The sequence below is a fragment of the Myotis yumanensis genome, unplaced genomic scaffold, assembly GCF_028538775.1.
Source record: "Myotis yumanensis isolate MYYU_CA2020_CCGP unplaced genomic scaffold, mMyoYum1.0.hap1 SCAF_5, whole genome shotgun sequence".
Classification (NCBI taxonomy): Eukaryota; Metazoa; Chordata; class Mammalia; order Chiroptera; family Vespertilionidae; genus Myotis; species Myotis yumanensis.
The window spans coordinates 67,772,608-67,795,774 of NW_027223756.1; the positions used below are offsets into that span (position 1 = coordinate 67,772,608).

The following is a 23,167-nucleotide window of genomic DNA, read 5'->3' on the forward strand; positions in this document are numbered from 1 at the left end:
ACAAAACAGGAAGCATCCAGCCATGATGGGTTCACTGGTGAATTCTACCAAACATTTAAAGGAAGAAATTATATCATCACTCCAAAATCTCCTTAAGCAGACAGAAACAGAGCAAATACTTTCTAACTCATTCTATGAGACCAGCATTACCCTAATACTCAAATCGTACAAAGACATTTCTTAAAAACGACATGCCAATATTTCTTATGAACATACATGCAAAAATTATCTCAACAAAACAGCAAATTGAATCCAATAATGTATAAAAAGCACTATGTACCATGACTAAGTGGGATTTATCTCAAGTTTGTGAGAGTAGGTCAACATTTGAAAATCAGTTAATGTCATCCATCACATCAACAAACTAAACAAAAAAAACCCACAAGATTATATCGGCAGATACATGAAAAGCATTTGACAAAATCCAATGCCCATTCATGATAAGAGCTCTTAGAAAACTACAAATAGAGTGCAACTCCATCTTCATAAATAACATCTACAAATACCCTACAGCAAACATACTTAATGGTGAGAAACTCCAAAAAGTTCAGGTGCAAGGCAAGGATGTCCCCTCTCATCACTCCTTTTCAACATTCTACTGGAAGTTCTAAAAATACATTAAGACAGGAAAGGAAATAAAGGTATACAGACTAAGAAGGATGAAATAAAAACTGTTTTTGTTCATAGATAACATGATTATCTATGTGGCAAAAAATAAAAGAATTGACCAAAAAAAATTCCCAAACTAATCTGTGATTTTAGCAAGGTTGCAGGATACAAGGTTCATACACAAACATCAATTGCTTTCCTATACACCAGCAATGAGCAAGTGGAATTTGAAATAAAAAACACAATACCATTTACATCAGCATCCTCCAAAATGAAATACATAGTTATATATCTAACAAAATATGTTCAATATTTATAGGAGGAAAACTTCAAAATTCTGGTAAAAGAAATCAAAGAACTAACAAATGAAAAAATATTCCATGTTAATGCATAGGAAGATTCAAAATTGTCCAGATGTGAATTTTTCTCAACTTGATGTATAGATTCAATCCAATCCCAATTAAAATCTCAACAAATTGTTTTCTGGATATAAAGGAAACGGATTCTAAAGTTTATATGGAGAGGCAAAAGATCCATAATAGCCAATACAAAATAAATAAAAAGAACACAGTCAGAGGACTGACACTATGAAATTTCAAGACTTACTATAAAGCTATAATAATTAAGACAGTAAACCATTGGTGGAAGAATAGACAAATAGATCAATGGAACAGAATAGAGATCCCAGAAATAGACTTCCATAAATATAGGCAACTGATCTTTGTCAAAGGAGCAGAGGCAATCATGGAGCAGAGGTAGTCTTTTCAACAATGGGGTGCTAAAAGAACTACAAATCTGCAGGCAAAAAAAAAAAAAAAAAAATTATCTAGATACACACTATACATTCTTCACAAAAATAAACTGAAATGGACCACGGACCTAAATGTGTCACACGAAACTATGAAACTCCCTAGAGGATAACATAGGAGAAAATTCAGATGACCTTGGGTTTGATGATGATTTGTTAGATACAACACCAAAGGCACATGATAAATTGGATTTCATTAAAATAACGATTTCTGTTTGCAAAAGTCATTGTCAAGAGAATGACAGACAAGCTATTGACTGGGAGAAAATATTTACAAAAGATATATCTGATAAAGGACTGTCGTGCAAAATATACAATGAACTGTTAAAACTCAACAATAAGAAAACAAACAACCACTTGACCTCATGCTCTGAAGACCTTCACAGCAGCGCAGCTCGCTCTTGCTCTCGCTTTCACTCAGAGCTGCCTGGTGTCCCAGCAGCCCCGGCGCAATAACCCAGGCCCTCCCACCCTCTGCCCTGTGGGCTCTGCCCCGGGAGCCATGGTATATGTAGGTCTCTCTGGGGTGCCGGTGAAGCCGGTCCATCCTTGCTGCTTGACACAGTCGCTGCAGGAAAGAAACATCTGCACAGCATATGTTTCAATGGACCTGGCATATATAGCATACTGTTCTTAATATGTTTGCTCCCCTTAACGCCATGTGTTTCAACCAAGGTCACCTCTCTGAGAAAGGTTGTTTCCCCAGGTGGGGATTTTTCCCTGAGGTTAGGGAGGAGATACAACCCCTTAATTAAGTGCCAGGCAGATAGTTAAGCTACATAATCTTTACTCCCTGGAATGGAGATAAGAAACGCCCTAACCTTTGTAATAGAAATTGACAGGATTAAAATCGGCTGGTATAAATACCGATGTAACAAGACAATAATCATCAGATCCTCATCAGATCCTCATCAGATCCTCATCAGATCCTCATCAGCTCCTGATCAGATCCTAACCAGAACCTAGCCAGAGAACATGGCAAAAGATCCTGGACAGAACCTGGCTACAGAACTTCACTGGAGAACCTAGACAGAACATGGCAAAAGAACCTGGATAGAACCTGGCTAAAGAACCTGGTGACTGAACCTGGCTGGAGAACCTGGAGAACCTAGCGAGAGAACATGGCACCAGAACTTGGTTGGAGATCCTGACCAGAACTTCGCTGGAGATCCTGGAGGGAGAACCTCGCTATGCTGATGAACTGAAACCAGTTTCCATCTCATTCATTCTTCGCCGACTCCGTCCACACCTTTGGGGATCCCTGGACCCGTAGGGGTTGGACCCCAACACGGTGTGACCGAGTTACCGAGCTGGGGCTGCGGGCCAGGTCCCTGTGTCTCCCTACCTGTGGGGACAAGACAGATCCCTCCCCGATGCTGCCGCTTCCACACCCACCTTGGGGTGCAGCACCTGCTCCCAGGCCCAGCCCAGTGCCTCTGGCCTGCGGACGGAGTGCTCATCTGTGGGGTGAGAAATGGGGTGTTAGTTTCAGTTGCATTCCTGTTGTTGGGAACGACAAAGAGCCACTGGACTGTGTGTTCTTGGAAGAGTGTGTCGGACCTCTCCTACAACATCCACCCAAGTACCCAGCACCGGCTTTGGGAGGCGCTATTGAGATCGCATCTCGCACCGCCCTCCCCTCTCCTCCGCCTCGGTGGCTCCCTCTGGCTGAGGAGGGAGCACTCAGCACGGGGAGACCACTGAGGGCCGGCTTATCTGCTCCTGTTTGGTGGCTGGTGCGGTGGCCCAGGGGGCTTTGCCGATGCCAGCGTGAGCTAGTCAGGCCTAGCCAGGGCGATCCTAGGGGCGCCATCTCAGCACCCGGGCCCCTCCCCGCCCAGGCCGGCGTCCCTCTCCTCTGAGCAGGGTCCTCTGGGCGGCCTGCCAGGCCTTGAAGACGCTGGAGCCTTCGTGTGGCCCCAACCTCCGCCCCTGTGCTCACAACAACGCAGCCACAGGCCCTTGGTCTCCTCACAGGTGACCTCGCCCAGGGCGCAGGCTGCCTCCGCTGGCGGAAGCCAGTTGCTGAGAGTTGGAAATACACAGACATTTTTAATGGAAGCAAAATGGGGCAAGGGCGTCATGGCCATCCGGGATTGAGCTCAGGTAAGGCAGGGCGGGCGCTGTGCCCATGTCATGGAAGCCACAGCAACCTGGAGGCAGGGGATGGCCTGGCCATGGGGGGCCTGGGAGGAGCCCAGGCTGCCAGCTTCATCCCTGGGCAGGAGCACAGGCTCTGGCCCAGCTGGTTCTGCGAACACCCCAAGGGCGGGCACCTAGCGGCTCCAAGTGCCTCCTCAGCTTACTTACTTAATCACATACCACCAGTACTCAATCTATTCAATAACCCAGGCAGTATTTAACCAAGCCCGGCCCGGGGAGCTGGGCAAGCGTGGGGAGCCTTGGGGCGAGCGTGGGGAGCCTTGGGGCGAGCGTGGGGAGCCTTGGGGCGAGCGTGGCCACATTCACTACGAGACGAAGGGCCTTGCGCTCTGCATGGTAGTCTTCCTGCTGGTCTACTTCTTAGGCATGGCCAGCTCCATCTGGTGGGTCATCCTGTCGCTCACCTGGTTCTTGGCAGCTGGCATGAAGTGGGGCAACGAGGCCATCGCAGGCTATGCGCAGTACTTCCACCTGGCCGTGTGGCTCATCCCCAGCGTCAAGTCCATCACGGCTCTGGCACTGAGCTCTGTGGATGGGGATCCGGTGGCTGGCACCTGCTATGTGGGCAACCAGAACCTGAATTCGCTGCGCGGCTTCGTGCTGGGCCCTCCGGTGCTCTACCTGCTGGTGGGCACGCTCTGCCTCCTGGCAGGCTTCGTGTCGCTCTTCCGCATCCGCAGCGTCATCAAGCAGGGGGGCACGACGACAGACAAGCTGGAGAAGCTCATGATCCGAATTGGCATCTTCACGCTGCTCTACACCGTGCCCGCCAGCATCGTGGTGGCCTGTTACCTGTAGGAGCAGCACTACCACGAGAGCTGGGAAGCCGTGCTCACCTGCGTGTGCCCGGGCCCCGACACTGGCCAGCCGCGCGCCAAGCCGGAGTACTGGGTGCTCATGCTCAAGTACTTCATGTGCCTCCTTGGGCATCACCTCCGGCGTCTGGATTTGGTCCAACAAGACGGTGGAGTCGTGGCGGCGATTCACCAGCCGCTGCTGCTGCCGCCGGCGACGGGGCCACAAGAGCGGTGGCGCCACAGCCGCCTGGGACTATGCCGAGGCCAGCGCAGCGCTCACGGGCAGGACCAGGCCGCTGGGCCCCGCCGCAGCCGCCTACCACAAGCAGGTGTCCCTGTCGCACGTGTAGGAGGCCACGGCCTGGAGTGAGGGAGAGGGGTGTTTTGTTTGGAAGCTTTGCCAAGGTCACTTCCGTTTACCTTCCTGGTGCTGACGCCCCCTCCTGGGCCAAGCGGCAGAGAGGGGGAAAGGGCCCTTTCAAGGGAGTAGCTGTCCCGGGACTTCTCAGAGGGGCTCAGCTCACGTGTATTCTGTTTTGCGTTTCTTGCTGCCTTCTTTAAGAGAACTCTGTTTTTAATTTAATATGTATTTTTCTTAATTTTTAACTTTGTTGCATTTTGGCAACAAAATTCACCTTTGCGTTGGGGGCTTTACAATCCTAACATTGGCATTATCATGAAGTTCCACTTGATTGAGGTTTCTTTGAACTGTGTGGTCTGAATTGGAAAAATATATTTCCTATATTTGTGTCTTTTGGGGAGCCTTGGGGCGAGCGTGGGGAGCCTTGAAAAAAACGAACAACTTGCCATAGCTGGTCCAGGGTTTAATTCCAGTCAAGGCATGTAAGTTGGTTGCAGGCTCCTCCGTGGCCTGGGCCCTGGTTGGGGTTCATGCAGAAGGCAACCAATCGATGTGTTTCTCTGAGATCGATATTTCTCTCTGTCTTTCTCTCTCCTATTCTCCCTAAAAATCAATGGAAATATATCTTCGGGTGAGGATTAACGAAAGAAAGAAAGAGAGAGAGAGAGAGAGAGAGAGAGAGAGAGAGAAGAAGAAGAAGAAGAAGAAGAAGAAGAAGAAGAAGAAGGAGGAGGAGGAGGAGGAGGAGGAGGAGGAGGAGGAGGAAGAAGAAGGAGAAGAAGAAGAAGAAGAAGAAGAAGAAGAAGAAGAAGAAGAAGAAGAAGAAGGAGAAGGAGGAGAAGGAGAAGAAGAAGAAGAAGAAGAAGAAGAAGAAGAAGAAGGAGAAGAAGGAGAAGAAGGAGAAGAAGGAGAAGAAGGAGAAGAAGGAGAAGAAGGAAAAGAAGGAAAAGAAGGAAAAGAAGGAAAAGAAGGAAAAGAAGGAAAAGAAGAAGAAGAAGAAGAAGAAGAAGAAGAAGAAGAAGAAGAAGAAGAAGAAGAAGAAGAAGAAGAAGGAGAAGGAGAAGAAGGAGAAGAAGAAGGAAAGAAAGAAACCCAATTTTAAAATATTTCAAACACCTTAGCATAGACTTAACCAAAGAAAATATACACTTGGCAAATAACACATGGAAAGATGCTCCACATCATGTGTCATCAGGGAACTGCAAATTTAAACAACAAAGAATTACCTCCACGCACCTGATAGAATGGCCATAAACCAGGACACTGACACCAAGTGCTATCGAGGCCGTGGGGAACAGGATCGCTCACTCATTGCTGGTGGGGATGCAAAATGGCACAGCCACTCTGGAACACAGTTTGGTGGTTTCTTACAAAACTAGACATGCTCTTAACAAATGATCTAGCAATCGTGTTCCTTGGTATTTACCCAAAGGTGTTGAAAATCATGTCCACACAAAAGCCTGCACAAGGATGTTTGTAGCAGCTTTAGTCACAACTGCCAAAATTTGGAAGCAACCAAAATGTCCTTCAGTGGGTGACTGGACAAACTGTGGTACATCTGGGCAATGGAATAACTCAATGCTAAAAAAAGAAGTGAGCTATCGAGCCATAAAAAGACATGGAGAAATCTTCAGTGCATGTGAGTAAGTAAAAGAAGCTGTTCTCAAGAGTCTACCTACTGCATGATTGCAACTATATGACCTGGAAAAGGTAAAAGTATGGAGACAGTAAAAAGACCAAAGGTTGCCAGGGATTGGGGGAAGAGAGATGAGTAGGCAGAGCAAAGAGGATTTTTAGGGCAGTGAAACTACTATCTGATGTTATAATGGTGGGTTCATCTTAGTATAAATGTGTCCAGACTCCTAGAAATTACAGCAGCAAGAGTGAACCCTAATGTAAACTCTGACCTCTGGGTGATGTGTGTTTAGTGTAGGTTCATCAGTTGTAGCAAATGTAACAGCACTGTGGTGAAGAATGTTAATAATGGGGGAGTTTATGTATGTGTGAGAGCCAGGGAGTATATAGGAAATACATATTTATATATGTATTTATTATACACACACACACACTTTTGACTAGTGAGTGAGTGTGTGTGTGTGTGTGTGTGTATAATAAACACATACATAAATATGTAATACAGACTATATCCCCATCTCTTATAAAAGCATAATAGGTTTCAAAATTTTTATTTACCTCATTCCTCACCTGTAAAGTGAAGCTAATAATAGCAAGTACCTTAAAGGATTGCAGGAAGGATTCAATGAGTTAAGTTTGGAGGACAGTGCCTGGCACGTGAAAAGTGCCACAGAAGTGTTAGCTACTGTAATTAATGAATGATAGTTATACTTTGTGCTGTTGAAAAAGTAAGCTCAAGCACCAAATTGGTAATAGGACTGATGTAAATTTGTAATTACTATGGAAAGTTGTATCACTGCACAAATAAAATGCAAAACCAAAATTATGCCTTTTAGCCGCTATAATTGGGTAGTAGCTGCAACATCAGTGTTTGTATGTTGAAACGCCCACTGGAAGGTTGTGCAAGTTAGTTTAAACTAAGCAGTAAAATAATGTTTTGGAATCATTTTATACAAAAATAGTACAATACTTTTCCAATAAAGTTCTAGATTTCACTGCAAAAAAAAATAATAATAATAATAAGAGCAAGCTAATAGAGATTAAATCCAAACAAATTCTAAGAAAAACTCTGTGCTGAGAGAAAACGATACCACCTGCTTCTGGGTAGACACTCACAGGCCCCAGAATCCTCTGACCATGAACAGTCTGCTTGGATAACAAGATTGTCACCGTGACCTCGTCTTGGCTCCAAGCCTCTTGTTTATTTCTGGTTTTCAGTCTTGCTCTCCGCATAGCTCAAATGCTCAAGAACGTGGATCATCGCTGTTCATGTTTCCAAAGAGGATGGGATTTTCTGTTCCCAGCCATGACATGGGAGCATGGCCCGAGGACACCTGCTGTCCTTCCCAGGCGAGGGAGGGGTGGCTAATGCGATCAGGGAAGGCCTGGCATTCCTTGGGCCAGGCTTTGCTAGAAGATAGGATTGTGTGTCTCAGGCCCCAGGTCGCCGGTGGCTCTCTTGGGCCTGCTGGCCATCAGACAGCCACCACCTCCCTTTCACTTCCTGTCCCCAGTGCATAAAGTACTCCTCCTCCCTCCTTTCTCCTCTCCCTTCGGGGAATTGGGAAGATGGGCCAGCCTGAGGTTCGCTGTGGCTGCTCTGTATGTGCGTAGAGTGGGCTGCAAATGTCTGGATCTCAGGAGGGAGCAGAAGACCCCGACAGACTGCAGCACCAAGCTTCATTCTCAAACATGGTTTCCTGGAAACCCTGCTCAGCCATTCATCAATATAAAACCATTCACTCCATGCCTGGTATGGCTCAGTGGTTAAGCACTGATCTATGAACCAGGAGGTCACGGTTAGATCCCCAGTCAGGGCACATGTCCAGGTTGCAGGTTCGATCCCCAGTGTTGGGCATGTAGGAGGCAACCAATCAATGATTCTCTCTCATCATTGATGTTTCTATCTCTCGCTCCCTCTCCCTTCTTCTCTGAGATCAATAAAAATATATTTAAGATCATTCACTCCATATTAAACCTTAATATAAACATTATGCTCGGATCCACATTTGACTGTCTTATATCAAGCCTTTCTATTTGTGAAGGCCCTAGAGCAGTGGTCGGCAAACTCATTAGTCAACAGAGACAAATATCAACATTACACGATTGAAATTTCTTTTGAGAGCCAAATTTTTTTAAACTTAAACTATATAGGTAGGTACATTGTTATTAACCTACCTATATAGTTTAAGTACTGTTGATATTTGGCGCCTCCCCAGCGCTGCATATCCCGCGGCCCGCCTGCACCGTGTCTCCTGTCGCCCGACCAACCAACACCCCTCACTTCTTCTAACACCACTTCTTCAAAATAGACTCACCCAGGCCGAAAACCGACTTCTGCGCATGGGCCACGAAGTTTCAATCGCACTGTATGTGCGCACCCGCACGTGGTATTTTGTGGAAGAGCCACACTCAAAGGGCCAAAGAGCTGCATGTGGCTGGCGAGCCGCTTGCCGATCACTGCCCTAGAGGGAAAGAGGAATGAATAGTAGAGTTCAAAGCCAACTGCTCCACATGTCTAACACTTCATTTGAGCAAACCTTATGGAACACATTTGTAGAACAAGCCTAAGCACCTAGGTAGCTACACACACACACCACACAAATTGTTTTCATCTGTTAGTTTCATATATGAATTAGTAATGTGATTATAAATTTTCTCACAATATTCCCAGGATGACAGACTGATTTGGAAGTATGGAGGCAGCCCCAGATCCTAATTCTGTTTGCCACCTACGAGGTATATGACCTCAGGCAAGTTATCAATCATCTTAAGCCTCAGTTTCCTGATCTAACAGAGGTATGAAATCTTACATATGTCATCAGGTTCAATGAACCAATATGTAAGGGACCTAGTGGCAGATATGGCAAAGAAGGGCACCCAAGCATTCAATTCATGTCCACAGTTCCCTTCCAGATGCAGGCAGTGGTTCTACAGGCAATGCCCGCTCGGAGAATTCTGCGCTACTACCTAGTAGTTCAGACGCTCTGTCTGCTCTATAGTAACCTTAATTCAATTTTGTGTCTCCAGGCTAATCAAAGATCAATCCATCGACATTGTGGGCTCACTATTTTGTAGGAAGACTGGGGACCTGCCCTATTTAGAAAGTCTTTGAGATAGTGATGACCTCTTAGTAAAATGCTTATAGCTTTATAACTACACCCCATCACCTCTGACAAGATCTGTCACTGCTGAGACCTGGCCTGGTGTATGTATTAGATTACATGCCAAGAAAACTACCTAAACACTGGCCCATGAATCTTGTCAGTAAAGACCCCAGGAATATCTCAAAACAGGAGACAGGAATCCATATGACTAGGTTGGCCCAGCAGACTGACTTCAAAGGCAGCCAATCTATACTTCTATTTCAAATTGGGTGAAAGCATGAAAGCTACGTGAGGCCATAATCTTCTCAAATTAAATAATAAAGTAGACCTCTTATGTCAGCCAAATCACAATTAACAGCTATTATTTACTGTCAGAGTAGGATAATGTTGCACATGTAAATCTTGTATTAAGAATGCATGAAAAGCCCTGGCCGGTTTGGCTCAGTGGATAGAGCATTGGCCTGTGGACTGAAGAGTCCTGGACACATGCCCAGGTTGTGGGCTCGATCCCCAGTGTGGGGTGTGCAGGAGGCAGCCAATCAATTATTCTCTCTCATCACTGATGTTTCTATTTCTCTCTCCCTCTCCCTTTCTCTCTGAAATAAAAAAAAAAGAATGCATGAAAATAACAGAGTTGTCCTATGATGGCTTAGAGTACCTTTGAGATTTCATTCTGTTATTCAGGCTGTCTGGGACAATGCTATCTTAGAATTCATAGGGACTTAGTTTTAAAAGAGCTAGTTTATCTCTGCTGATGAGCAAAGTGAGGTCACTAGGACCTGTCAACACTGAAAAGGGGGCCCCAACACAAGAGCTGCCAAGATTCAGGTATCAGGGAGAGTGTAGACATGAGGCCAAAACCCAGCCTGAAATGCAAGCAAGTTGGAGATAGACTGGGTCAGAAACATAATACCTTTTAGGACTTATTTTAATGGCCAAATATATTTTTTTTAAATATGTTTTTATTGATTTCAGAGAGGAACAGAGAGGGAGGGAGAAATAGAAACATCAATGACAAGAGTGAATCATTGACCGGCTGCTTCCTGTATACCCCACACTGGGGATGAAGCCCACAACCCAGGCATGTACTCTGACCGGGAATCAAACAGTAACCTCCTGGTTCATAGGTTGACCCACAACCACTGAGCCACGCCGGCTGGGCAAATGGCCATACATTTTAACACCATGCTGATCACCAGTAGATAATTTGCTCCTGAATGGTTTCTATATTCATAGTGGGCAACCACTAGCATCTGCTTAGAACATTTTTCCAGACCACAACTATTCCTGCCTTATTTTAGAAACTCAGGATCTCAGGTGACACGTACAGTATGTAAGTACTAAGGTGGACCCAAAGCTGCTCCTGAGAAAAATCTCTGTCTGTGTGCCCACCCTCTTTGTGAATGTGGGATAACCTTCTGTTCTTCTGGCAGAAACACAGCCGACTCCACAACCGTCCTGATTGAACATCATCTTCACAATGTCCTCTGTTGCTTTCCTAAAGGAAGCGACTGGAATCAGAAATAGAAGACCAGTGCCTCAGCCTGTAAGAACCTCTCATATAAAATCTGGTTTTACACTTGTTGCAAAAAAAGAAAATCCTGTTGAGGACATTATTCATTTCAGTGCTATCTCATCATACATGATTTTAATTTACATGAAGCAACCATTTATGCTTGGGAAGTAGGTAGGACAAGGGAAATTATTTAAATGATGTAATTTAAAATAAGTAAAAACTTTCCTTTTGCACATGTTCTACTTATTACATATCTCAGGGTTCTACATATGCTGTATACAAGGTGGGGCAAAGTAGGTTTACAGTTGTTCGTATGGAAAAATAGCACTATAATTAATAAATAATAATACAAGAATAAACTCTGTAATTTGTGTACTCAGAACTGTAAACCTACTTTTGCCCCACCCTGTATATGTACACTTTATTTTATGGACAATATAAGGAATTTTACAAGAGTAATTTTGATTAAATGTAATTTTTCCTTATACCCTAATCTGGAACCTAACTCATGTGAAAGACAGGTCACAGAGGACACCATCACTTAGGGTGCCCTCTCTGACATGGGGGAGCTCCTGTCAGGCCAGACCCTGGATTCTGTGAGCTGAAGAGCTCACCTTACTGAAAGGTACATTTTCCTGCCCCCACCCAACCAGCTCGTCATTTCCCACTCAACGGTCAGACAATGCTCACATCTACAGCCCTTGACTCTGCCCACCTGTCAGAGAGCCAGCCTCTCAGGAGCGGGCTCTCTCTTCCTCTCTCTTCCACCAGCACTTTGCAGAGTTTCTGGTACTTGGCAAATGGCAAATACATATTTGTTGTACAGAACTTACCTCTGTGTGTTTATCATCATTCCTGTCACTGCATTTCTGAGAGCAGAGCCCCTGATGACAACCTCCTGTTCAGCAAACATCTCAGTCTGTGCCCAGCCCTGCTAGCACCTGAGGAGGAAGCCTGGGCAGACCACTTATGAAAAACAATCTGTAGTGTCTAGTGATAGAAAACTATTTCTCCTAAGGAATAGTACACGTTCACTCTTCCAATAGCAGCCATATAAATTATTCTCTCTCTCTCTCTCTCTCTCTCTCTCTCTCTCTCTCTCTCTCTCTCCAAGAGTTGCTCAGAACCTCAAAATAAATTTAGGCAATGTTAGAGACATTGCATTGACCCTTTCAGGAACCATTTTTATAGGTTTTCTTCTCTTTGATCCTGATTTTCAGTTTGGGGATTCTACTGAAAATTTTCAAAAAATGTGATCTGGGAACCACCTGCATCGGAATCACTGGAGGTGTCTATTAAAAATGCTGATGCCTGGCCAGTGTGGCTCAGTAGTTGAGCATCAACCTATAACCTCTGAAATCAATAAAGATATTTTTTTAAATGCTGATTCCTGGACACCTCTGCAGACCTGTTAATCAGAATCTGTAGAAGTGAGACTCAAGAATTCGTATTTTACCAAACACCGTAGGTATTCTAACGCTCAATTAAGTTTGAGAATTCCTTGTCCATTTTTATATGTTACTTATTATAAAATACCCCATATGCTTCTTGAAAAAAGGGAATTTATAATCTATCTATATATAAAGAGGTAATATGCAAATTAACCAGGACGCCATAACAGTCACGACCAGCTCAAGGGGAGGTTGTGCAAGCAGATGGGTGGGAGGGGACTGGTTGCACTGTGAGGCAAGCCACAGATGGTGCAGCCCCTGAGCAGAGGCAGGGGTGTGTGCCCAAGCTGCCGCCGCCCAGCCCCAGCAAGCCCGCCTCTGCACCTGAGCTGCAGAGGAAACACCTTTTCTGACCGCTTATTGACTAAGCTTGCGGTATGCCACTCGCAGTGTTCTTGATAACTTGGGTAATAAGAATCCAAGAAGGTGATCTAGGGTTTTTCCACCTCACTCCTGGAGGAATAAACGAAGGCCCGCTGCTGAAGGGGCTAAGAAATGTCATATCCTGCCCTAGCCAGTTTGGTTCAGTGGATAGAGCCTCAGCCTGTGGACTGCAGGGTCCGGGTTTGATTCTGATCAAGGGCATGTACCTCGGTTGTAGGCTCCTCCCTGGCTGGGGCCCAGATGAGGGCTCATGCAGGAGGCAACCAATTGAAGTGTCCCTCTCACAGTGATGTTTCTCTCTGTCTTTCCCTCTCTCTTCCACGGTCTCTAAAAATCAATGGAAAAATATCCTCAGGTGAGGATTAAAAAAAAAGAAAGAAAGAAATGTCATATCCTATGAAAGAGACATCTTGAAAATGCCTAAAGAAAGTTGTCATTTTTTCATGGTGGAGGGACTAGAGTCCATGTTGATGAAAACAACTTGGCAGCTGGCAGTGGCAGCAGCAGAGGGGTGATGGGAGTAGCGCCTTCCTCTGATCAGCCTGCTCACCTCCTGCAGAGGGAGGCCAGACTTCGGCTTAGGCCCGCTCCCCTCAGGGAACAGGCCTAAGCCATCAGTAGGACATCCCCTGAGGGCTCCCAGACTGTGAGAGGGGGCGGGCTGGGCTGAGGGATTCCCCCCCACCAAGTGCATGAATTTTATGCACTGGGCCTCTAGTATAATACAATACAATATAATATAATATCCTACATAATATGATGATAATAGCCTTAGGTAATGCTAACAGCATTACTTAAAAATAATTAATGTATAATCATTATTACTTGACCTTTGTACAATGTATGAAAATCATTCTCTATCAATATTTATGTTCATAATGTTCCACAATAAATACCTATTACTTTCTCTTTAGGAATTAAGATAGTATTAAGTGGCGTGTTAAGCAGTGCCTAAGAGCTGGAAATAAACTGAATAATATATTCATTCAACTAAATATTTACTGAGGGATCCAGGAGGTGTGCTTTGTCTGGGAGACACTATAATGAAGAAGACTCAGTTCTAGCTCTCAGTCACATAGAGCCCAGAAAATCACACAAAAGCAAATCTGGACTCTCCCCAGGGAAGGGGTCCCTTTCAGTCCACACAGGAGGGCTCTCAAAGAATCCCATGAGTCTCTGGGCTTCTGTGTGCCCTCTTCTCCACACTTCAACATACTTTCCTCCCCGCAGCCCTCCCAGAGTCCTGGCTCCTTGCAAGAGAAGGGGCCTGCCTGCTCCTTCCTGCCTTTTGCAGAGATTGGATTTCTTTCCCAGCAGAGCATCTGAAAGACCAGCAAACTGCCCTTCGAGGATCAGATGACTCACACGAAGTCTCTGCTTTAGCTAAGTCCCCACTCTGCACCCTGCCCCAGGATGATGCGGACTGAGGGGAGAGCCAGGAAGTGCACCCCACCCTGCCATCCAAGCAACATCAGTACCGAAAGCCAGGGATCTGGCTTCTGCAGCCAGCAGCCCAGGGGGCCAGAGGGGGGAGGAGGAAGGAGTGTTCAGCGTGGAGGGGACCACACATGCAAATACCTGAAGACAAAAGAGCACTGAGTAGTGAGGGAACTTCAAGCCACTCTAAATCCCTGGAGAAGTAATTTTAAATCCTACTCATATTTCTAGGTTCCATTTGAATCACAACTGATCTATGATGTTTTGGGATTATGCTGCTCTCATTCATCTCCCTCTTTTCTAAGCATCTAGTATCTGTCATCATATTGCATGACTTGACATGTCATTCTACAGTGACTTCTGTTGTTCATTTGTTTCACATGGCCAAACTGGTTTCCTTCACTAGACCATAAACTACAGTAGGGCGGGGACCATGTTTTATAGTTCTGTTTTTTTTAATAACAGATGTATTGAGATATAATTCACATACCATACAATTCACCTATTTAAAGTGTACACTTTGTTAGTTTTTGTATATCTGTAGTTGAACAACCATCATCACAATCAATTTTATCATACCATCATCCCCAAAAGACATGCTATACCCATCAGCAGTCACTCCCCTTTTCTGCATGCTGTGGGTTGACTTGTGTCCCCCAAGATATGTTCAAGTCCTAACACCAGAACCTGTGAATATGACCTAAAATGGAAACAGATATTTTTGCAGGTGTATTCAAGTGAAAATGAGATCATTCTCAATTAGAGTGGGCCCAAACCCAATATGACTGACGTCCTTATGAGAAGAGAGAAATTTGGACAGACGGAAGACTGAGACCGAGACTGGAATGATGCTCCTACAAGCCAAGGAAAGCAGACACCAGAAGCTAAAAATGAGGAAGGATTCTTCCGTAGGTCCCTAGAACCTTCTTCCTAGGCCCTTCAGCACTCATTTCAACTTCTAGCTTCCAGAACTGTGAGAGAATACATTTCTGTTCTAAGCCACCAAATTTGTGATTCTTTGTTATGGCAGCCTTGGAAACTAATTCACTGCCCAACAACCCCCCTCAATCCCACCATAGGCAATCACTAATCTACTTTTTTTTATGAATTGCTTTTGTCTGATGTGTATACTGTTTCCTGTCCATTTTCTTTTTAAAAAAATATTTTTAAAATTGATTTTAGCGAGGAGGGGAGAGGGAGAGAGAGATAGAAACATCAATGATGAGAAAGAATCATTGGTTGGCTGCCTCCTGCATGCCCCACACTGGGGATTGAGTCCACAACCCGGGTATGTGCCCTGATTGGGAATCAAACCATTGACAGGTTGATGCTCAACCACTGAGCTATACCGGCTGGGTACCACTAACCTACTTTCAGTCTCTGCATGTTAATGTATTCTGGGCATTTTATATAATGGAATTATTCAATATGTAATCTTTCTTTCACTTAGCATGTTTCACTTAGTATAAGTTTCATCCATGTGGTAGCATGTATTAGTACGTCATTCCTTTATATTGCTAAATAATATTCCATTGTATGAGTATACCACTTTTGGGTTGCTTCCACTTTGGACTATTATGAATAATGCTGCTCTGAAGATTCATGTACGAATTTTTATGTGGACATGTTTTTCATTCTCTTGAGTATACAGCTAGGAGTGGGACTGCTATGTAATGTGGTGACTCTATAATTTACATTTTGAGGAAATGCCGTACTGTTTTACAAAGCAGCCGTGCCACATTACACTCCTATTAGCAGTGTGAAGGGTACCAGTGTATCCACATCCTTTCCAACACTTACCTTTTAAAAAAAACTATAGCCAATCTAGTGGATGTGAAGTAGTATCTCACTGTGATTTTGGTTTGCATTTCCCTGGTGAACAGTGAAGCCTCATGTGGTTGTTGGCCAACTTCTTTGGGGGAAAAAAATGTATATTCAAATCTTTAGACCCTTTTTTTAAATTGGGTTGTTTGTCTTTTCATTGTTGAGTTGTGATCATTCTTTACATACTCTTGATAATTCGGCTGTTTTTTTGCTTATTGAATGGTGCTATTTACATATTTCAGAGTTTGAAAATATTCCTCGGTGCACCTAACAGTACTGAGCACATGATGGGGACTGTTTGTGCTCCTGTGTGTTTCTGGTGTTCAAAGAGGACCATTTGGTTTTCACTTTATATTTAGCGAATAGGCTGGAATAACATTTTCCAGAGCTGTTGGGTCAAACTTTGGGGCAAAGAAGGGAAACTACTCTTTACTGACTGCCCACCATAGGCCAGGTGTTGTTACTGGGAGCCTCTCAAAACCACCTAAGGAGATTGCATGTTTGTCCCCAATAAGCAGGTGGGCACAAAGAAATTACTTACCAGACATCACACAGTTAATAAGCAGTAGAACTACTTTTGTCTCTAAAGTCAGTGCTTTTATTAATCTTCACCCGAGGATATTTTTTCCATTAATTGTCAGAGAGAGTGGAAGGGAGGAGGAGAGACAGAAAGAAATATTGATGTGTGAGAAATACATCGATTGGTTGTCTTCCACAGGCAACCAGGGCCAGGGATTAAGCCCACAACCAAGGTATGTGCCTTTGACCAGAATCTAACCCGGGACCTTTTAGTCCTCGGACCAATGCTCCATCCACTGATGGAGCCAAGCCAGTCAGCGCTAAAGCCAGTGCTTTTTAAACATCCTGCCCCTTCACCCCTTCATTAGGTGGTAAAACAAAGAGATATCAAAACCAAAGGACCCACTTCTCAGTCCTCTGATGCAGGTAAAATGTCACTTTTGGACTTCATGTGTCACCCATAAACAGTTCATATGGTTTTCCAGCTCATAAATTGATAAAACCCATGCACCTGTTTCTCTTGCAGTGAAGTGTAGGAATATTGGTATGGTGCCAATTCTTCTGCTAAAAGCAAAGCGCAGAAATGGGAAAATGCCTTACATTCATGGAGTAGGAAAAGAAAGGACACGTAGTGCTGAAGTTCAAGTGGAAAGGATGCAAGCCTGCAGAGGTGACCTGTGTGTGCATGCCTCCCACCCCGCCCGCACTTTCCAGGCGTCCAAAGTGCAAATGCTTTCTGCAGCTCCTGATCCTGGCTCCGGGCCCGCAACGTGCTCACTTGAATGGCAACCAAACAGTCTTGGACTCGTTGCCTGAACATGTGACTGTTTTGCTGTGTCCCTGCTACAGTGTGTGCTCCCCTGGAGACCCACGGCATCTAATTCTCCAGGATCCCATTTCAACCCTAAATATAGAGGTGAGATGAAGACATAGTTTGGAAGGTCTTAAAAGCTCTATATAAAGGCCTCAAAACATTAAAATCCTGAGATTCACCTCTGGCAAACAGTGCATCTGATTATCTTAATTTACAGCCTGTTTTGGAAATTTCTCTTCTGGGAAAAAAGCCATCTGAAAGCCATTCCTGTTTGTAAACAAATTACTTCCTTCGTTGTCAAAGGAAGATATCCAAAACTAGAAAGGAAAAGTTAAAAGTGAAATAATTTATTGAAATTACCCAAGTAGATTATGGGCCAAGACATCCTATAGCTCTCAGAAAGAGAGAGAGAGAGAGAGAGAGAGAGAGAATAAGATTAATATAGACATTGATAGTTTGGCTTATTTTCACAGGGCTTTCCAAGCAGAGATAGAGAAAGGAATTACTTTGCCATGAGACAAGGCTCAGTTTCTGAGAGAAAGAATCCACAGGAACATTGCTGCTTATGCAACTAAGTTCACATCTGTGCTGACTGATTCTTTGGAATTTCCCTCACATCACATGTGACTGTGTCATTCTGTCCTATTGTGGACCTGTTTCCTGGTTCAATGTCCCCACAAGGCAGGCTGCTCAAGTGCTTGCAGAACACCCTTTCTTGTCATAATTCTAGGGACAATGGAATTTTGCTTCCCTGGTCTTAGAAAGGGGCAAAGAAATGTTTTCTTCCCTCAAAGGCCAATTAAAAATGTTAAGTTGCCCCAGAAGTCCAGGCCTAGACCTTCCTCACTGCCAAGGGCCAATCAGCGCCTCCAGGGCCTTGGTCTCCCTTGATGACTGACTGAGGGGTAGGACCTCCTGGCCTTATCTCAGCTCAGCCCTTTGAAGCACTTGACAGCTACTGCTGCTGACACTTCTTATCCCAAGGGAGGAAGTAGCTCCTGAAGGCTTTGAGACCCAACTCACAGATGTTTGAAAGGGTGAAACCTAATTTTAATATAACTTTTAAAAAGCATTTTTGCATTTATTTACACAGTGAGTGGTTCTTTTTTATTCTGTACTTCCCAGGGGGGACGTGTTAATTGAAAGTGCATGTCATCCTATGTCAGGAAGGGATGAAGATTGATGGGTACATTTTCCTCTGGTTGTTAACACTCCACCTTTCCTTCCCCTGCAGCTTTGCCAAGTTTTACCCATCACGCCTGAAAACCTAGTTTTAACTATAAAATGGATTGAAAGGAATAATGGGTGAATGAATGAGGTTTTCTCTTAGATAACACTCAGTGAGTGGTAAAGATTTGGAGAACTTCTTGTGTTGATTGAATAGTTGGCCATTACTTAATGGCCAGTCAATTTGTGAAAGAATTACATAGACTGAGCACAGAAAACTGTACATTATCCTATATAATAAAAGGCTAATATGCAAATCGACCAAACAGCGGAAAGACTGGTCACTATGATGCGCACTGACCACCAGGGGGCAGATGCTCAATGCAGGAGCTGCCTCCTGGTGGTCAGTGAACTCCCACAGGGGAAGTACCGCTCAGCCAGAAGCCACAGTGGCAGCACTAAGGATGTCCAACTGCCGGCTTAGGCCTGCTCCCCGATTTTCGTGCACCCAACCTCTAGTATAAGAATACACAGATCTTTATTTTAAAAATAAATATATATTCCTCCTTCACCAAAAAGCTGGTCATATTGATGATAATAATGCATTTTTGCTTGTTTTTTTGGAAAATACAAAATCATTAGGCTAATTACTACAGAATCTCTGGAATATTGGTCCTGATTTATTAAGTACCTATTACATGCCAGTCACTTTATGAATATTATTTCTAATCACCACAGGGTGGATATTACTACTTCCAGTATACAGATGAGTAAACTGAAGATCAAAGAGAGATCATTTGTCCAAGGTCTAAGCCCATGGATGGAATCCAAAGTCCACGGGGATTTAGCAGAGCAAGTAGTTCTAAAGTCCTTGAAGCTGAGCACAGTAAAAGACACAGTTGTTCAAGATAAATGTAAACTGTATGAGATGCCTGGACAACAGGCAAACCAGAACATATGATCACTTAAGCTAAGGCATCGTTTTGAAAGTATGTGCACCACTGCCTTGGTCTTTGCAAATACTCAATGTACAAGGGATTGAGAACGTGAAGTATAGTTACAGGGAGTACTTAACAGAAGAGTGAAATGTGAGAAGATAGAATTGAGGGGCTAATTTCAGGAAGGTTATTTAAGGACTTATGCCAGGAAAGGAGTTTGAACTTTACCTGTAGGTAATGCCATATTAACTACTAACATGTGTATGGTGTTTGACGAGTGCTTTCACACACATTATGTCACTTGACACTGAAAGTGTGACAGGAGGTGTATCCAGAGATATTTGGTAACTTTCCCAAGACCACTAAGCTGGTAAGCAGTAGTGGTCTGCAAAACTTGGGGTTTTCCCACTTTTTCATATTAATTGCTAGCTTGCAAACCATAAAGTTCTTTGGAATTACAAATTGCCATCAGAAACCACCAATTGAAAAAAGCAAAATATTTTACATGGAAAAATAGCATATGGCCAGCCCATTATTCTGTTAGCATGGATTATAATAGTTTTGCTAGAAGAGAGCTGAGTCCTAAGGAACAGATGTTAGGAACAAGAACATGGTTATCCATCCCCTTTTCTTTTTTAAAAACATATTTTTATTGATTTCAGAGAGGAAGGGAGAGAGAGGTAGAAACATTAATGAGAGAGAATAATTTATTAGCTGCCTCCTGCATGCCCCCTACTGGGGATGGAGCCCACAACCTGGGCATGTGCCCTGACTGGGAATCAAACCGTGACCTTCTAGTTCATAGGGCAATGCTCAACCACTGAGTCACACACCGGCTGGGCCATCCCCTCTTCTTGATGATGAAAATATTTATTATAAAAAACTGGGAAATGGTGAATATAAAAAAGAAAACAAAAATCCATAACTTCACAACTAATGGATAATTTTAATATTTTATTAGGTTTCCTTCCAGTCTTTGGTATATCCTAGCATGAAACTTGAATGTCATTCCTCCTTCACACATTATATCCAACCAGTCTCCTAGTCCTGTGACCCTCTCTTCTGAATATATCCCAAATCTATCCAGCTCCTCCCAGCCTCCACTTTGTATAGACTACCATCATCTCTTGCCTGGATTGCCGCAACGTGCCCCTAACCACTGTCCTTAGCTTCAGTCTGACACATCCTCTCTCCAGTCATTCTCCACTTCACTAACATGGAAGCTGCTTAAATGCTTTGATGGCTTCCATTGCCCTTAGGACCATGCTCACACTATGGACTGAGGCTCTAATGCCCTTCGCCTCACCCCCCACCCCACGTCCATCCCCCCACCTCCAGCTACACAGACCTTTACCATGTTCTGCTCTCTCGCACCTCTGACTGGCACTCCATGGAAACTCTCTTCCCAGGCTCTTTGCCTAACTGCCTTTCAACTCTTAAACCTCAGATCATATTTCAATTGCTTTGGGAAGATGTATTTGATTCCCTGCCTCTCTTTGAACAGGATTAGAGGTTCCTGCTGGAATCTCAAAGTCCAACCCTATAACAACATTTATCTTATAATACAAAAAGGTATTATTACCTTTTTGTTTAACTGCCTATCTCCTTCACTAGTTTTAAGTTGTGAGGCAGGGTCCCTATCTCTTTTATTCACTACTGTATACTGGGCATGTAGCTCAGTGCCTGGCAGAGGGTAGGCATTCAGTATTATTCACTAAACACACATGCACATGCCATTATATATAACATGTAAAGTGTTTAATAACACGTTAAAAATCTGTCTGTAGATTCTCTTGGATTCTCAATGTAGAAACTCATGTTGTCTGTGAATAATGACAGACCGGTGTCTTCCTTTCTAGGCCTGATCCCTTCTATTGTTTCCTCCATGTCCCTGGGCAGCTTCAGTCTCCAGTGTGGTGTGGGATAGCTGTGTTCATAGTTGGCATTTTTGTACCTGATTTTTTAAAGAAAAAGTTTACCATTTCAACATAAAAATAGATGTGATGTAGACTTTTGACTGATATGCTTCATCATTTTAAGGAAATTTCCTTTTAGTCTTAGTTTACTAAATTTCTCTTTTTATAAGTTATGAATGAATGCTGAATTTTCTCTAGTGCATTTTCTGCTTTACTGAGATAGTTTATCTTCTTTAACCGGATAATATGTTGAATTACACTAGATTTTCTAATGTTAAAATATCCTATGTCCTTGCATTTATTTGATGGACTCTTGTTTTACACATTTCTGGATTTGATTTACTAACATTTTATAGAGAATTTTAAAACTCTATATTTAATAGTAAAATTTACCTATAATTCTTTTTTCTTTCCTTGTTTGTATCTGGTTTTGATAGTGAGAATTTTTGTAGACTCATAAGATGAGTTGGGAAAACTTCCTCTTTTTCTTCTATTCTTCAAAACGGTGTGTACACGACAAAGATTCCTTAAATGCTCAGTAGAGCTCAGTTCTAAAACTACCTGGACCTCCTGCAGGTTTGTATTCATAACTGAAGTTTGGTAATTGTTTTTATTCATATCATTCCTGTTCTTCACCGTCATACCTTTGGTTTGGGGAAAGATTCTTAAACTTGTGTTTTATATTTCAAACTCAGTTTTCTACATTGTCCCATCTGTTGCTTTTTTGTATCTTCCATATTCTTTTATAAAGTTAGTGTTTTCTTATAATTGAGATTTTTAAAAAAAGGAGCTGCTTTCCAAGGCTGGCTTCAATTTTTCCTACAGAAAATCAGCGTCTTCGCAGCCATGCTTTTCACACTTAAAACAAATGTCACGGTCCCTAGTTTGTTGTTTCAGTTTATTCAGCCTTAAATAAGAAAATCTGGAGAGACAGGATGTATACTGACAGCTGGAAAAATCTGGATAAAAAGGTTACCTATTGTTCTCATATGCCTTTTCCACACAAGATCTGAACAACAGAGAATTTTCCACAGTGCTCAGCACTTGCCACATCCCCCAAAGAACACGGCCCCTACTTCCTTTTCCATCTGGAGCAGCCTGCCTGCTATCTTACCAACAGGAATTCCACAGAGGTGCTGCCTAGGCTGACTAGTCAGGCCTAATAAAAAGAGGTTATCAATTAATTGCCTTGTGACCGCACAGCACAGGGATAACATATAGGCTCCCCTCAGTAAAAACACACATACCAGGGAGCCACTGCCTGGAGAATGAGGCCCTTTCTGGCTCAGGGGGAAGTGTTTTGATTCCTTAGTTATATCCGCTGGAGCATAGGAGTGGGGAGTGGGGAGAAGGAATGCCAGGATTTTCTGTCCCTATCCTAATGACTGCCAACAGGTGTGGCCCGAGATATAGAAATCAATAGTCAGCAATGCTTAACGGGCCCTGGTCTCCTTGAAGCTTAGAAGGGACTCAGTTTCCCATGACCCAGCAATATTTGACAGTGGACCTTGTAAAGTGCTTGCCCAAGACACTAGTGATCAGAAATTGGCCAAACTCCAGAGAGTGGTAGGCAAACCCCAGGCCAGCTGTGTGATTAAGTTGAACTACCTGAGCTACTCAGGTGTCCAGATCTGGAAGCACCCAACGTTTTCACAGCCATATCAGAGCTGTGTCCACATGCGCCTTTGGAAGCAGGCATCTCTTCTGAGAACCAGCTCGGC

The 23,167-nt window shown here is 43.7% G+C and overlaps 1 protein-coding gene across 1 annotated transcript; it reads left to right on the forward strand.

Moving 5' to 3' along the window:
- Nucleotides 1-3,913: 3,913 nt before the first annotated feature.
- LOC139011392 (frizzled-8-like) lies at nucleotides 3,914-4,378 on the forward strand. Its single transcript, XM_070416940.1, has one exon. It carries the CDS (start codon nucleotides 3,914-3,916, stop codon nucleotides 4,376-4,378), a length of 465 nt encoding a protein of 154 aa, XP_070273041.1.
- The last annotated feature ends 18,789 nt before the right edge of the window (nucleotides 4,379-23,167 follow it).

Coding starts and splice junctions, on each gene's coding strand:
- LOC139011392 (XM_070416940.1), top strand. CDS start 3,914: ATGGTAGTCTTCCTGCTGGTCTACTTCTTAGGCATGGCCAGCTCCATC.